Genomic DNA, 14,323 nt, shown 5'->3' with positions numbered 1-14,323 from the left:
CTCATTGCCCGGCCATAACACCTGGTAAGGTTTACTCATGTTGAATCTTGATAACGGGTGCTGGTGGAGTGCTGTCTGTTTTGATCTTGAAAGTGAGCAGTTGTCTGAAAGGGTCCTGCTGAGTGGCACAGCATTGCCCCTGTGCTCACAGAGGCACAGCCTGTCAAAATGAACGAGGTCTTATCACGCTTGAGATGTGATAGGAAAAGCATTTTTCAGTCCATAAGACCATTTACAAAATACAAGAATGTAGTGATAGTGATGTGGGAGGAAGAATGGTTGGAGTCATTGTAACCCCCAGGCTACATGCCGCTGCCCTGACGAGCCAAGAGGGCCATGACCGCTTTCAAGTTGGGTCTTGCCATCTGCGCTCTCCAGTTACATGCACTGGGTCAGTGGCCTCTCAAGTGTCCCAGGGCCGTGCTGGTGGCTCTGTACTAGGGATGCTGACAGAGGCAGCCACAGTTCGTGGTGCTCAGCAGCTGCAGGAGGAAAATGCAAAGAACAAAGGGTTGAGGGTGGGCAGGAGCAATGGAGGGAGCGTAGGTGGTATGCACTCTTGAAAGACCTTCTAACCAAAGTGTGCATGTGTGTGTGTGTGTTGCAAGTGACATTTGCAAATATAAAATCTTGGAGCTCTGATCTTTACTGCAGTGTTACCCAGGTTAAGTTTAGGAATGATTCTTGTTATCCTACATGCATGTCAGGTTCATGTGCTGACCATTGGACATTTCTAACTGCTCCAGCAGGAATCTGGACTCAGTCACTTTGGAGAGGCAGGGCACTGCCACACTTCATTTTGCACAGATTTGTGCTACTCAGCACACTGTATAGTTGGGTTTTTTTAAAGGGCAATTCTGAGTGTGCAAAACTGCTCCCAAGGTTTTTTTTGTTTGATTTTTGCTTGATACCACTTGAAACCTCATGTCTTGCAATTTTTCTGGAGGCTAGGTGCCTGTCTTTTGAGACAATAATCTAGCACAGGCTTTTTCAGGTTTGCTCCTCACTTTTATTACGGAGTTTGGAGTTCTTTTTTTTTTAAAAACTTGCTTTATTTCCATGTGATGAGGAGCCCTCATACTTCTCTAATAGTTTGACAATTTCTCCATATAAGGTGATAGATAGTATGAAACACAAACAGTGTCCCTATTGTTCATTATCAGGAAATATAATTGCAAATCTCTTACTTTCCATTGATACCCATAACTTTCAGACCTGGAGTGAAAGGTCTAAAGGTCTTAAACCTCTTCTAAGCTCTGAAGCCTGTAGCTAGTTAATTCCCCTACTTGAATGTTTTCTTTTAACTTCATTATTATTCCTGGTGCCAAATTATGTTCAATTATTTATCTAGACTGGAGATGCTCTTCTGCTTAGACACCTGCTTTGTTATAACCACAAAGTAGAACACGTGGCTCCTCTTTAGACTCAAGATACTTGGAAATGCGAGTTTGGAAGGCAACAAGAAGTCAGAATAGGCATCATTTTAAGGTAGAACTTTTTACTCTAACTAAAGGCTTGTTGCTTGCTTCATGTATAATTGAAAACAATCTAGATTCTCCTAAATATTTGAAGATACTAATGGATTTAAGTGAATATGAATGCAAGGGAAGTCAGCACTTCAGATGCTTCACTTCATCTGATTTGGTTACTCGCTAAGTTACATTGCAACAGGTTCACGTTTGTGGCTTACGGTTTTTCTTGCACTGCAGCTGTGTTGCATATCCTCCAATATGCAGAAAAGCTTTGCACTCTTCTGCAGGAGAATCTTCTTCATATAGAAGCCTGAAAATTATTGACCTAATGGAGCTTCAACTGTATCACTGTAATAAAGTCTAATATATAGCAGTATGGTCATGCTGACTATAGCAACTGCCTCCATTTCAGCTTTCTCAGAGCATGTCTACACATCCTAGCCCAGACTATGCTGGACCTGCTCCATCCATGTGCCCACCTGCAAGCAATTCTTGGCAGAGAGTCAAGTGTCTGAATTAGGCTTGGTGCTAGGCTAAGCCGTAAGTCTTGAGCATAGTTGCATAAATTAACAAATGGTTGGCTCTGAATGTGTGTAAATTCCACCACAGGACTGTACTGATACAGCAGTGCTCTTCCAGGGATACAGCTGGCTTGCTGGTGGAGGAAATTTGTGACCATTTCTACCTGAACACGTAGATATGCTGATACAGGGGTAGGTTTCTGAAAGTCAGACACAGCAATGTTAGCTCTTTCCCCCCTTCTCCTCTTTATTTGGCTGCTTCTCGCCACTTAATAATTATTTTGAGGGGTGGACTAAAAAGCCAAAAGGACTTTAAGGACTTTCTTTTAAAAAAAGAAACAGTATGAGCAACAAAAAAATTGGCAGATGGAGAGAACAGATTTACTAATCAGAAAATCTTTGTTCTATAGATAAAACTTACTAAGAATTTTTCATAACTCTTTTAGTTAGGGGAAAAGAGCTTTCAGACAATTTTCATTTGTAGTACTGATATGGATAATAGGTTTTATTCTGAATATTAGACATTCATATTTAAACCATTTTATTCTTCTATGCTTAGAGGTGCTTTTAGTGTCCAGCATACCAATTTGAAAGTCCACATATGATCTGACATGGAAAGAGTCTTAGAAACTGAGCGGCAGTGAAATAGTATGCCTATCACCTAATTTTGACCTCTAATGATGACAGTGATTCAGACCCAGTCTGGCGAGCCATAGTTTTTAAATAGCTCACATGGAAAGGTTTGGACTTCCAGAAGGTGTTCAGAAGCTGGATGCTTAACTTTCAGGTAGTAAAGCTCTTTCCATATCAGATCCATCTTTATGGAGCAGCAGGAGGTAAAGAAAGGCTGAGTTGCCCAAGTCTGTCTGGGAGGATCTGCAGGCTTACAATAGAAAATGATTTGCAGAATTAAGAACTGCAGAGCATTTGCAAGTATAATAACTGTGAGTGTATTATACCTTAACTGCAAAAACTTACATGTAACTAAAAAATACTATTTAAACCAATGTACTTAGTTTTAAGTAGGCCTTAAATATGAATAGGCCTATTTGTGGTCTTACATTTCAGTCCTTACAGGCAGGTTACCTTTGCTAAGTGTCATGAAAAATGCACGGATTAGCAAGAAGACTCCAGAGTAACTGGTAAGTGGAATCAGTGTCCGGAATGTCGTGAAAAGGAGAGGTTCAGTAGCAACTGAAAGATGAATTTTCCCATCAGTGAGACTAAAGCAAGAGGTGCACAAAGCTTTTCAAATGTACCATGGTAAATATTGCATATGCTTTGAGAAAGATTCCTCGTCATTTGTAAAAAACCTCTCAAAGAAAAATTTACTTTCAACTACACAAGCAGTTTGAGAGATCTGTCATAATGCTACTTTATCCTTTTGGTGACCTCATACACTGAACACAGTGAAAGAGCTTAAGTTTTGGAAATAAAAAATCAGTAATGGAATTTGCGGTACTACAAAACTTAAACAAGGAAAGATTAAAAGGAGTTTTGTATCAGGAGTAAGAAAATCAAACCCATACTGCTTTGTTCTCTCCTGAATATAAGTTTATATCTGACTTTTTTTGGACTGGATTCACATCTAGTGCTTCACTGCTTTTCAAGACCAGGTATTAGAAGAAAAGAAACATCAGTATGAAAAAAGCAGACAAAATACTTGTAGTGAGCTTTAGAGTAAATTAAGAAATTGAACTGGAGTAATACATGGTGTAATCATTTGTTGTTTGCTTTAAAAAGACAGGAAGGGATCCAAAAGAATTTGGCAGATTGTTACAGAATCCTACTGATGGGGATAGTCCTGCTACATCTCACAGCCCTGCTTACATAAAGCTGCTGCAGGAATTTAGTAGGTTCAGGCTTCTGAGTCCTACTGTGTAAAAGAAATTGAGAGGTCAAAGACGACAGTTGCTCTTTCACATCAGAATAAACCAGCTCAATACTTATAGTTAGATCTTAATTCAAACTTAACTCTGACAGATTGGCAAGAATTTTTCAATGCGGAGCTGCAGTTCTTCAAAAACCCAGTTGTACAATCCAGAGGAGAAAAAAAAAAACAGGTCTTACAAATATAGAAAAGATGTTGTAAACAACAAAAGAGCTAGTTCAAGCTGACAGGACAAAAAGGAATGTATTCAACTACAGTAAGTGTATTTCACATTCAATGACAGGAAAAATATTCTAAATTAAACACAAAAAATGGGAAAACGGATGAACAAAAATCTTCAAAAAAAGAATTCTGAAACTTCACTATTAAATTGCAATATTATCAGTCACTACTTCTCATCCTGCCAACACTGTAAAGTGGGTGGCCTCATGACCACTCAATATCTCATCTAGTTATGGACTGCACTAGCACAGTATTAGCACTATATAATATCCATCTTTTCCTTTGGAAATGAACTTCATAAAAACAAAAGCAGAACTGTAAGTACCATGCATACTGCTTATTACTTCCAGTCACAAAATACCACAGTCTGTAAACAAGGCACTCCAAAGTCATGCAACTGTCCTGTTCATCTAGGGGGAAAAATACTGCAAAGTCAGCATCTTTCTCAAGGACATAAGTGTTGGAGAAACTTTTGACCTTTTCATAAACAAGCATAAACTGGATGTAACTTATATTCATCAGTTATATATTTTGAACCTCCCAAAAAGGCAGACCCTTTATTTTAAACAGGAGTAAAGTGTCTGCTCTTTTTTCAGATTATCTATTTGGTTTTGGGGAATTTTGGGTGTTGTGGAGAACACCTCTTCTGTCTTCTCCACCATGGCTCTGGCCTGACTTTCTCCATTACTATCTTCCCTGCCTGTCACTGCTGACCAGAACTCACAATGTCTCATGGAGCAATCAGCATTTCCTTCAATGTGCAGGTTAAGTTACTTCTAGGCAGACGTAGTATCCCTCGGAAACAGTCAGCCGTGCCTACTTGTTATACTTAGCTATAGTGTCACCCTTGTCTGTAAACTGCAGGGGACAACTAGTATATTTTATAAGTAGCAAGTATTATAAAATATTTCATAAAGTAAAATAATTTCCTGTTTATAATTAGGAATTGTGAATGTATGTTGCGTGTGCTGAGCATTTAAGCTTACCTACCTTTGCTACTCTGGAATATAAACTAGGTATAAAGTCAGTCAGAACTTTTTCACAAACAGTTACACCATGTTTTGTGGGTTTTTTTTAAGCAAGCAGGAAACCTTATTATTTCTGCATTAAAATAAAGTACCACAGATATCCCACTGCTGTAACTCCGGTCTACAGCAGGTTTTTTTTACAGCAGTTTTTGGAAATATTGCTTAAAAGTGTCTTGCTAAGCTTGACTGCCTAGCAGACACCATGGGGATTACCCAGATGTAATGCATACAGAACACTGTCCTTGCCGTCATGCAATTCTGTATACTGTAGTTCTGTGTGTCAGTCATTCGCTCCAGAAACTTTAAACACAAAAAAGTGAGTGGAGAAAGTAGCAACCTAACACTTTCAAAATCCAAATAGCATTAATGGGAGACTTCCAGCTTGAAAGTGATGCTTTTGTCTGGACATACTTACCTGGCATAATTATGACACTCTGAATAAATGAACGGGACATTCCCTGTGCTTTTTGCATGCCAGCAGCTTTACAAATAGTCAGTTTAAAAGATCTTTGCCATGGGCATTGCATAAATAATTTTATATACATAAGTATATAGGTATATATAATCTATATGTGTGTGTACAAATGCATGTTAAACAAAATCCCTAAGAAGATTAAAAAAACCCATAGCATACTTCATAACTTATTTTCTAGGATAAACTATATTTTTAATTAATCACTTCAGAAATCGAAGCTGTCAGTGACCTTTTAAAATGACTATACATATACAGCACACTGCTAGATGAATATTGATTTTTTTCCCCCTCCACTGCAAGCAAAGTTTAGAGAATTAGTCTTAATACTGAGAGATAATTATGAAGCTTCAATTTTGTTTCTTAAAAGTTTATAATTAGGCCTATTGATTGTGAGCATTATTTTAGTTGTTAAGTCCAAGTAACCAAGCAACTATGTGCAGAAATTAACCTTTTTATTACATTATATATTATAGTAGTAAAGTTTGTTTGAAGTGCATGAGTAAAAAGTTAGTGAAATTACAGGAGGAACAATCTAATATAGCAGTAATAGGTGCATTTGCTGTGCATCTGAGAGGAGGAGGGGGGAAAAAAGAAGGGTTTTCACTCATTTTGGCCTAAAACATGTTCAGGTTTCCGGGATTCTGACATCAGAACCCAGATAACACTGGTTAGAACCATAGGGCTTTACAATAAAAGCTAAAATATTGACCATATGATGGCAAAAAGTCTTTATTTTGTGGTTAACGTATTCTCTTCTAGCTACTCTCTGATGAAGTTGGTGGTGCTGTGGAGGATGATCTCCTTCTTCTTGACAAAGATCGTGATCGTTCAGCACTGTAGGCAACATGCTTATCATAATTTTGTATCTGAGCCTCGAGGAAATCCCTCTGTTGCTGGCTGATTGTCTGGCTAATCAGTCCAGGGAGAGCTTGAATGCTACCAATTAAAGTTTCCAGTTTGGTTTCCAGAGTTACAATTCTCTTCTCAAAATCTTCGCTTCTTTCATTTAAGTCAGAAATCATGTCATACATGATGTTTTGAGTCTGAAAGTAGAAGGATGTAAACAAAGGTTTAGAGAGACCTTACAAATATTGTAACAAGCAGCACAACTCTACACGGGTTTGTAAACTCTTTTGCACTTCACAAAACAAAAAGATACAAATATTATAACAATATCTAGTCTTGTGAAATAATTTTCCTTGTAGATTCAGAATAAACTTTCTACTAAATTTACTAAGCAGAAATGTAATATATTTTGAGTAGCACTTTAGATGTCAAGGTCTAAATGAATTAGACAAAAGACCAGACCTTTTTGGATGTTCAGGTGCTTAGAAATGCACAATGCTAAGCTTTGTGAACAGTCAGTTGTGTAAGCCACCAGGAGACCAAAGGCTCCAAAGCCATGATCCATCTTTGACTCTTCTGTATTTCCACTGGTTTTAAACACCCTAATTCTTCTATGCAGAACACAAATGTTGTTCATTTGCTTTCGTCTTATACTGACCAGGTTTTCTTGAATTGGCTGTACTAGAGTAGTTGGGTGGATTGTTTTTGAAATGTAGTGCAAGGAGTAAAAACTCAATTGTATGCTTCTCTGTGTTCCCCAATCTATTTGCCTTTTACAACACAGTGTTTGGTTACAGCAAGTATATAAGGTGTACTTCAAACTGCCGTAGTGGTCAGTAAAAATGTAATCTGAAATGTGTTATTTCATAGAGACTTGGAACTGGTTAAACATAATGACTGAATTTCTGCCTCTGATAGACTGAGACTTCAGACTAGACTTTAAATCTAGGGTCAAAACTGGATGTAATTCAGTAGACAAACTGGTTGGAGTTTATAAACTATCCAAAGGGAATGAAAATTAATAGAATGAGTGACTGCCTTAAACGTAAAGCACTTCAGTATCAGTGTCAAAAACCCATTTCTCTGCCTCTTATTTCAAGATGCTAGCATAACCCTTGAAAGCAGAGTAGTCTACATTAAACAGTATCTGAGAAGTCCTTAGCAGTTGCCAGAAGCATTAGACTGAAACGTATTTTCAGCAACTGAAGTTGTCAGGTGGTTCTCCAAAGCAAAAGGGAAATGAACACTGAAGAGTTTAATCTTTGCTTTGGTGCACTTTAAATTGAGGAGGGGTTTGAGGTACATGAAGAGGTGTACAAGAAATCCTTAAGAAAAGCCCATTAATGCCTTTAATGTAGCCTCAAGTTAAGATCAAAGTAACTGTTAAATGCAGAGGTCTAATGTGAAACCTGGCATGCTGTCAACTCAGCTATCTAACTCTCTAGTTATTCTTTTATATTAATGAAAAATCCTAGCAAAAATAGACAAGCAGTTTGCAACTGAATAGCCTCTTCTACCTCATCTCAAATGGCTTAAAAAAGATTAATAAAGCCTTATGACGTATCAGCAAAGTAGGCAGCTATTGTTCATTATAAAAACTTAAACAAATGCAAACCTAAATTGACTTGTCCAAAGTCACTGCTGCATAGGACAACAGGAATAGAGCACCACAACTTCTAATTAGAGTCTGTGTGGGAGCTTGTGTACTATGGTGCCTCACAGCACAGTCACTGTCACTGGTTGGGAAATCTCTTTACTATGCAGCACTACAGTACTACAGCCCACTCACAGTTCAGCATTTACCATGACCACTGCAGTCACTTCAGGAGCTCCTCAGGATCAGCCTCTCAATTGAGAAATCTTTTTCAAAGGTACAAAACAAAAATAAATATGGTGCATTCAAACTTTGGTCAGATCCATAAACAAGATGTTTCACTCAGTAGGTATTACCACAAAACACACACGTATTTTCATTTTCTACGAGTAACAAACTTGTCAACAGTATTTGCATGTATTATGAACAACATTTTAACTTACAAACTCTTCATTTTGAAAGGATGAATGTTAAAACAGCAGTAATTGCCTACTAACCTTTGCCAGGTCCACCAAAGTGTTGGCTTGATCATTCAGTTTCCTTTGTTCCATTTTTACACTTCTTAATCTAAAGAGTGGAATTTTAAGTCAGATTTTTTTGGTGTATGTGGTCATATTAGGATTTCTAAAAAGCATGCACAAAACTTACAAGAGCAAATAACTGCATGGACAATGCCTTGAGTACTTTGTGTAAAGTCAGAACTGGTCATGTGCCTGCTACAATGAGAAGCATGCTTCTTCAACACCGCAAAAAAGGAGGGAGCAAGGAAATGTGATGTCCTTGAGAATACCACTTGCCATGGTCAAAGTTAAATTCAAAAAGGGAGATAACAATTTATCCAGACTATATGAAAGGAAGCCAAAACATTCCTCAAAGCCTCAGTATCATGACAAGTAGATATAGGAAGAAACATAGAGCAAATGTTTTTTGTCATTAATGTTGTAGCAATCAAGAATCTTCCCATGCCTACATGACTAGATACAGGTATTAGCCCTGTTCTGTCGGAAATGGATTGGGTTAGCAGGTGTTTGAACCTGATGGAAATACAGTGATAAGTGAGTTTCTCATTACTTTAAACAGAACTTCCATCTGACCAGCAGCTAAATAACCAACACGCTTGCCAATACATTTGATTTTCTTAAAAAATTTGGAATCTAAATATGAATACATTTTAAACTTACAGTAGACATTCCTTTTCAATGCACTATTTAAAATACAGCATTGAAAAACTATGAAAGAAGCAGCAAGGGTATATTTTTCTCTTTGATGCCTACCTAGCTGCATGATTATTAGTTGTGTACACAGACCGAAAGATATTTACAGGACGTTTCTCATGTGTTCCCTGAAACAAAGTCCATGTTTTTCAGATTAACTGCTAGAGGAGTGGTTTGTAGATATGATTTTGACAAATAAGCAATTTCTTCCTTAAGTACGAGTCATTTGGTCAACATTTCCCAACAGAGAAATACTTGGACTTTCAACAACTTTTCTGGTGGCTGTTCTAAGCAGGAAACAGAATTTTTAAAAACAATATATAAATTTATAAACAATGTGTGATAAGATACCATGTAGTCTACTAGTATGTCAAGGGCCAACCAATCTAACCATTTGGTTAGCTGTCAAATGCAAATAAGTTCAGCCGCATTTTGTGGCAGGTGGGTTGCTAGTGCATACTCTGCCTATTTCTCAGTGATGATGTTATTCAGAAAGCTAGTTTAAAGAAAGACTTCTTGGAGATATTCCAAAATCAGGATGTTTCTGTTCGTATCTTTAACTACTGAGCATTTCCTTTCATATCTAGGCTAACCACCATGAGAAAATAAGTTGTGAAGAGTGAAATATCTTTTAAAACACATGGAAATAACTCTGCTAAGGTAGAATTGTTCACATAAAATTGACATTCCAGCCACTTGTTACTGGAATGTCATACACTCTTCTTCCCCTGGAAGCATCCTTCAGAGAGCAACATAAATGCAGAGCAACATAAATGCAGTATGGTGCTTTCAGAAGCTAAGAGCTGGAGCTATTCTAAAGTAAAAAATATGGAGAGGTCTCCAAGGTATGGAGTTATATCATTACAGTCTCAGAACAGAATAATTACTCAAACATAAGCATGTAATGATTTGACTGGAGAATGACAACCCTAGTCATGGTGAGCATCTAACACCTAGTTTTGGTGAGCATCTCTCAGATAATTTGCAGAATATGTGTTTTCTGCTTTTCTTAAGATTCATTGACTCATCTGTTTGCCAGTTAGTATTTTAATTTTTAAAATCCAAGAAATCCATTGTTATTGTAGCAATACAAAGTACCAGCTGACACCAACATGAAAATTCCTGATGGTAACCAACCCAATACCTATCACAGATGGTAAAAATCTATCTCTAGGTAATGGCAAGTCTTTAGCTGCAGCAGCCGGATTTAAAGAAAACCATCAGACTTTCTTTCCTAAAATCATTAAGAGAAAGTATGAAACAACTTGATTTTATGAACTTCACTTATCACAGCAAAAGATCATGATTCTGGATCGCATTTCCATGGCAGCAATCAGACCACTGAAGTTCACAAAAAAAGACTCTATTTTTTGCATGCAGACAGTGGTAAATTCTGCAAATTTAGAAAGGAACAGCTTATACAACTTACTTCCGAGCTCTATTTTCATTTTGTTGAAATAAAAAGACAAAACAAAAGAAAACAAACTGTAAAATATACTAAAACAACCAAATGAGCACAGTGGGCTCGATTCAGCAGGTGGGAAGTCCTAGGGAGTTGCTACTTCTTTCAATCAGTAACTGCCTGAGGTGGAAGCATTCATGAAGGAGGAATCTGAAGGAGGAATCTGCAATAGCTTCATACCTTCCCACTAACTATTGTCGGTAGATTTCACCTTCACCTTATTTAGCCTGTATGAGAAGCAAAAAACCCAGACCACCTCAAGGCAGTTTTAGAGCTGTGACTGTGAGTTTGAGACTGTTATCATGATCTGCTCCGTTTTCTTGTACGAAACTGTCCCTGAAACTTCAGTCCTTTTATTTTTGTCTCCAGTGAAATGGTTGGAAAGGTGAAGGAGGGGGACCCATAAAAACCTAAGAATGCAGAAAGATGGAAAAGAGCCATATACCACCATGAGTCACTTGAGAAAAGTTCAAAGATGCAAAGGGAGAAAACATAATTTGCACCCATCTACTCTGCTACAGCTGGAAGAAAGCAAACTGCTAAAGCAATGTTTTCATACATGGCACATTCTTCAGCATATTGAGAAAATTATCTGGGTTTTTTTCCCTTAAATACAAAAGTTTTGGGAATGGGATGCGAAGTGCTAAAGGACAGAGGGAAACACGTTACTAACATAGCTGTTCAAAAGTTGGCTGGCACAGCTAGGAAAAAATTACTGCTGCCACCTTCTTCACCCCATCTGATTAATGAATTTTTAAGGCAGGTGCAGAACACCACTTTCCATCCTGTGAAGTTCTTCTGGACTTGGACGATATGTAAAGCTACGGATCGAGCCTGCTGTGCTTTTTAGGTTCTTCTCTGAACATGTGTGCACATGCACACACACACAGACACAGAGAGACACAAAATAAATAGCGAAGTTAAAATGTTAAGGAATAACCTTGGCAATCAAGGATTCAAGTCCAGCAAAGGATGCACAGGACATGCCATCCTCTATCCCAGAACCCCTGCCACTCCTCTCCACCCCCCAATTCTTTAAGCTAAGCATGATGACCAAACTGGGAAAATATACTTCTTATATCCACATAAAAATGCCTTGTCTTTTTATTCCTTCAAGTATTTTTGCAATAGCACAGTAATATGTAATCCTGCAAGTTTGCTAAATATAATATAGTAATCAAGGTTTATAAAATACCTCATACCCTAAGCTTAGCTACCCATGTCTTTAAAACATTGCTATGAAACAAAAGAACAATGACTGTTAGCCTAAATTTACTAATGGGAAATATGATAACCTGGCATTTCCTTCCTGTCTTTCCTGCATGATGACACATAGGTGTTCTTTTCATGATGGATGCTTCCCTCACATCTCCTCACAGGTTGGCTCAGACACAGACCCACACTCAAAAGTTATCAAAACATCAGTTTGAAATTAAACTTACTTAATTTATCTACATCTCCCCAGTATCTTATGGAAACTAATTTCATAGGCTGTACAAATGGCTGCCTCAGTCTGGATGGGGACATTGAATAGAGCAGACAAATAGTGGCATGGGTCCTGATCATTCCTCAGGTAGAATCTGTGGTTCCCGAGGACAAACGTCTCTTTTTTTCTTCCATACAGTCCAAGGAAGAATAACTGAAACATTGTGCAGTTCTGCTGGTTTTGCTGTGCTTTACAACAAATACGTATTATAAATGTTAGATAAATACTTACAGTCTGGTAATACCATAATTGAGCTTAATCCTACTACTGGTTACAGTTCTCAGGTTTGTTTTCAATCCCTTAAGATTTCAGTAGAGAGCAAGAACTCATCTGAATCATGCCAGAGGTGCTCAAAGGTCACACAATGGCTGTTAGCATATACTCCCATTTTGTAGAATGGTTGTCAGGGGTCATAGCTGACATACCAACATTTGGATTTACGTACTGAGACTATATGGAGGAGAGAGGCAACTAATTGCTGTTGGACTGTACAATGACGCTTCGTGCATATTCTTTTCATTAAACATTACATACACACTCATAGGCTTTCTTCTATCATGTCATTCTGATTCTAAATTATTAAAACATCTACTAAAAATGAAATTTTTTTCATTTTCTTCTGTCTGTTGTAGCTTGTATCTTACTACCTGTAAGCAAATACATAACAACAAAGGATAGTCTCAGTGAAAAAAGACAAAAAAGTTTTGGATTATTCAAGAAACACAGGAAACTTCTAAAAAAAAAAACCCCAAGTTTGATTTACTCCATATTGGACATACACAGCCAGCATACTTTTTTATTTTTTTGTAAACAGGTAATACAGTAAAACCTTATCTTTGTCTTACTCTATGAGTAAGACAACATCAAGAGCAATGTTCTATGAGGAGGTGGGGGGTGGAGGGAGGAGAGAAAGGAGGGGGCAGGACAGGACATGGGACTAAGAATGACTATTAAGGAGAGGCAACCTAAGAGAGAAAACACCTGGAGAGGAAAACCAAGGCAAAAGAGTACTTACTGATGAATAGCTTGCAAGAATTTGCGCTGATGTTTCCTTACTTTTGCATGGTCTATCTTTTTAACCAGCTTTGTGTTTTTATAAATTAACCATGTTTCCCTGAGTACATTGGCCGCTGCATTTTTCACCTGTTTAATAAAAGAAAAACACCAGGCTGAAAAAAGTAGCATTATGGCATATTTTCTCTTTCCTGGTATAAACTCTTTCTAAAGCACTTAAGACTCTGCCTAACTGTGGGAAGTGGGTACCTCAAGAAGCTGCAGCACTGTGGGCAGAAAGCAGTAACTGGACCAAGACGACTGCTGAGTAATTTCCATGTTACATATAAAAGCAATATTGGGACCAACTCTCTTTGCATCGGGGAATAATTTGTCCCTCTTTGAAGAGTTAGCACCATTTGGTGTTTCTGGCAATATAAATTACAGTGAGGAAATACTACTGCATTATCTGTATAGTAATTAATTAAATCTATTTGATAGGATCATAAAACTTCTCTCTTTCTTGTTCTGTGGTTAGTACCTCTTAATTCTCTTAGCAATTTAACAGTCTTTTAAATTTCCAGAGCTGTTTGAAGATACTTTTTTCTTTTTTTGTTTACACTTTTATTCTTGTTTCTTTTTTACCATTCTCCAAGGAGATTAAAAAAAATCTTGTCAATTAATGTGGCCAGTGTTCTATTTCATACATGCTTTGAATTTTTTTTAAACGAGGCTTTGCATAAAATGTTAAAGGTAAGAGTACCTACAGTTCCTTCTTAGGCCCTACAAAATTTTCAAAAATGCTTGAAAACAATAGACAAACAAATTCAATACAATGTTGACTAATGACAGAATGACTACGTTACTTGCAAAGGAAAACTGTCTTTATTATTCATCTTTATTTTCTCTCCCTCCCACTTTATATCATGCCAGTCACTGCAGCGTCAGAGCTACGTCAACATCTGGGTAAAGGGATTTCAGGAATGCCATGCAGTAGCTCTTCCCAGCAAGAGGTCCCTACCTTGTACCTGTAGAACTGTTGTAGAACCTTGGTTCTGACTTCAGTGGAAGCACAATCATATTTTAAAGACCTCCTCACAATCTCTACCTAGTCCTTGC

The 14,323-nt window shown here is 37.6% G+C and overlaps 1 protein-coding gene across 2 annotated transcripts in view; it reads right to left on the bottom strand.

Annotated features, from left to right (window-relative positions):
- Nucleotides 1-6,364: 6,364 nt before the first annotated feature.
- KCNN2 (potassium calcium-activated channel subfamily N member 2) overlaps nt 6,365-14,323 on the bottom strand; it is a gene marked incomplete at both ends in the record, with an annotated part of 72,019 nt that continues 64,060 nt past the window's right edge. For both annotated transcript variants that reach the window (XM_082012899.1, XM_082012900.1), the window contains 3 exons: nt 6,365-6,652; nt 8,547-8,616; nt 13,227-13,354. In XM_082012899.1, the coding sequence (XP_081869025.1) occupies nt 6,365-6,652; nt 8,547-8,616; nt 13,227-13,354 (486 nt within the window). The remainder of the gene's footprint in view (nt 6,653-8,546; nt 8,617-13,226; nt 13,355-14,323) is intronic.

This window comes from Phaethon aethereus, assembly GCF_964289735.1.
Source record: "Phaethon aethereus genome assembly, chromosome: Z".
In the NCBI taxonomy this organism is placed as follows: Eukaryota; Metazoa; Chordata; class Aves; order Phaethontiformes; family Phaethontidae; genus Phaethon; species Phaethon aethereus.
Note: the sequence above shows the minus strand (reverse complement) of the source record. Positions and strands in the feature narration are given on the sequence as shown.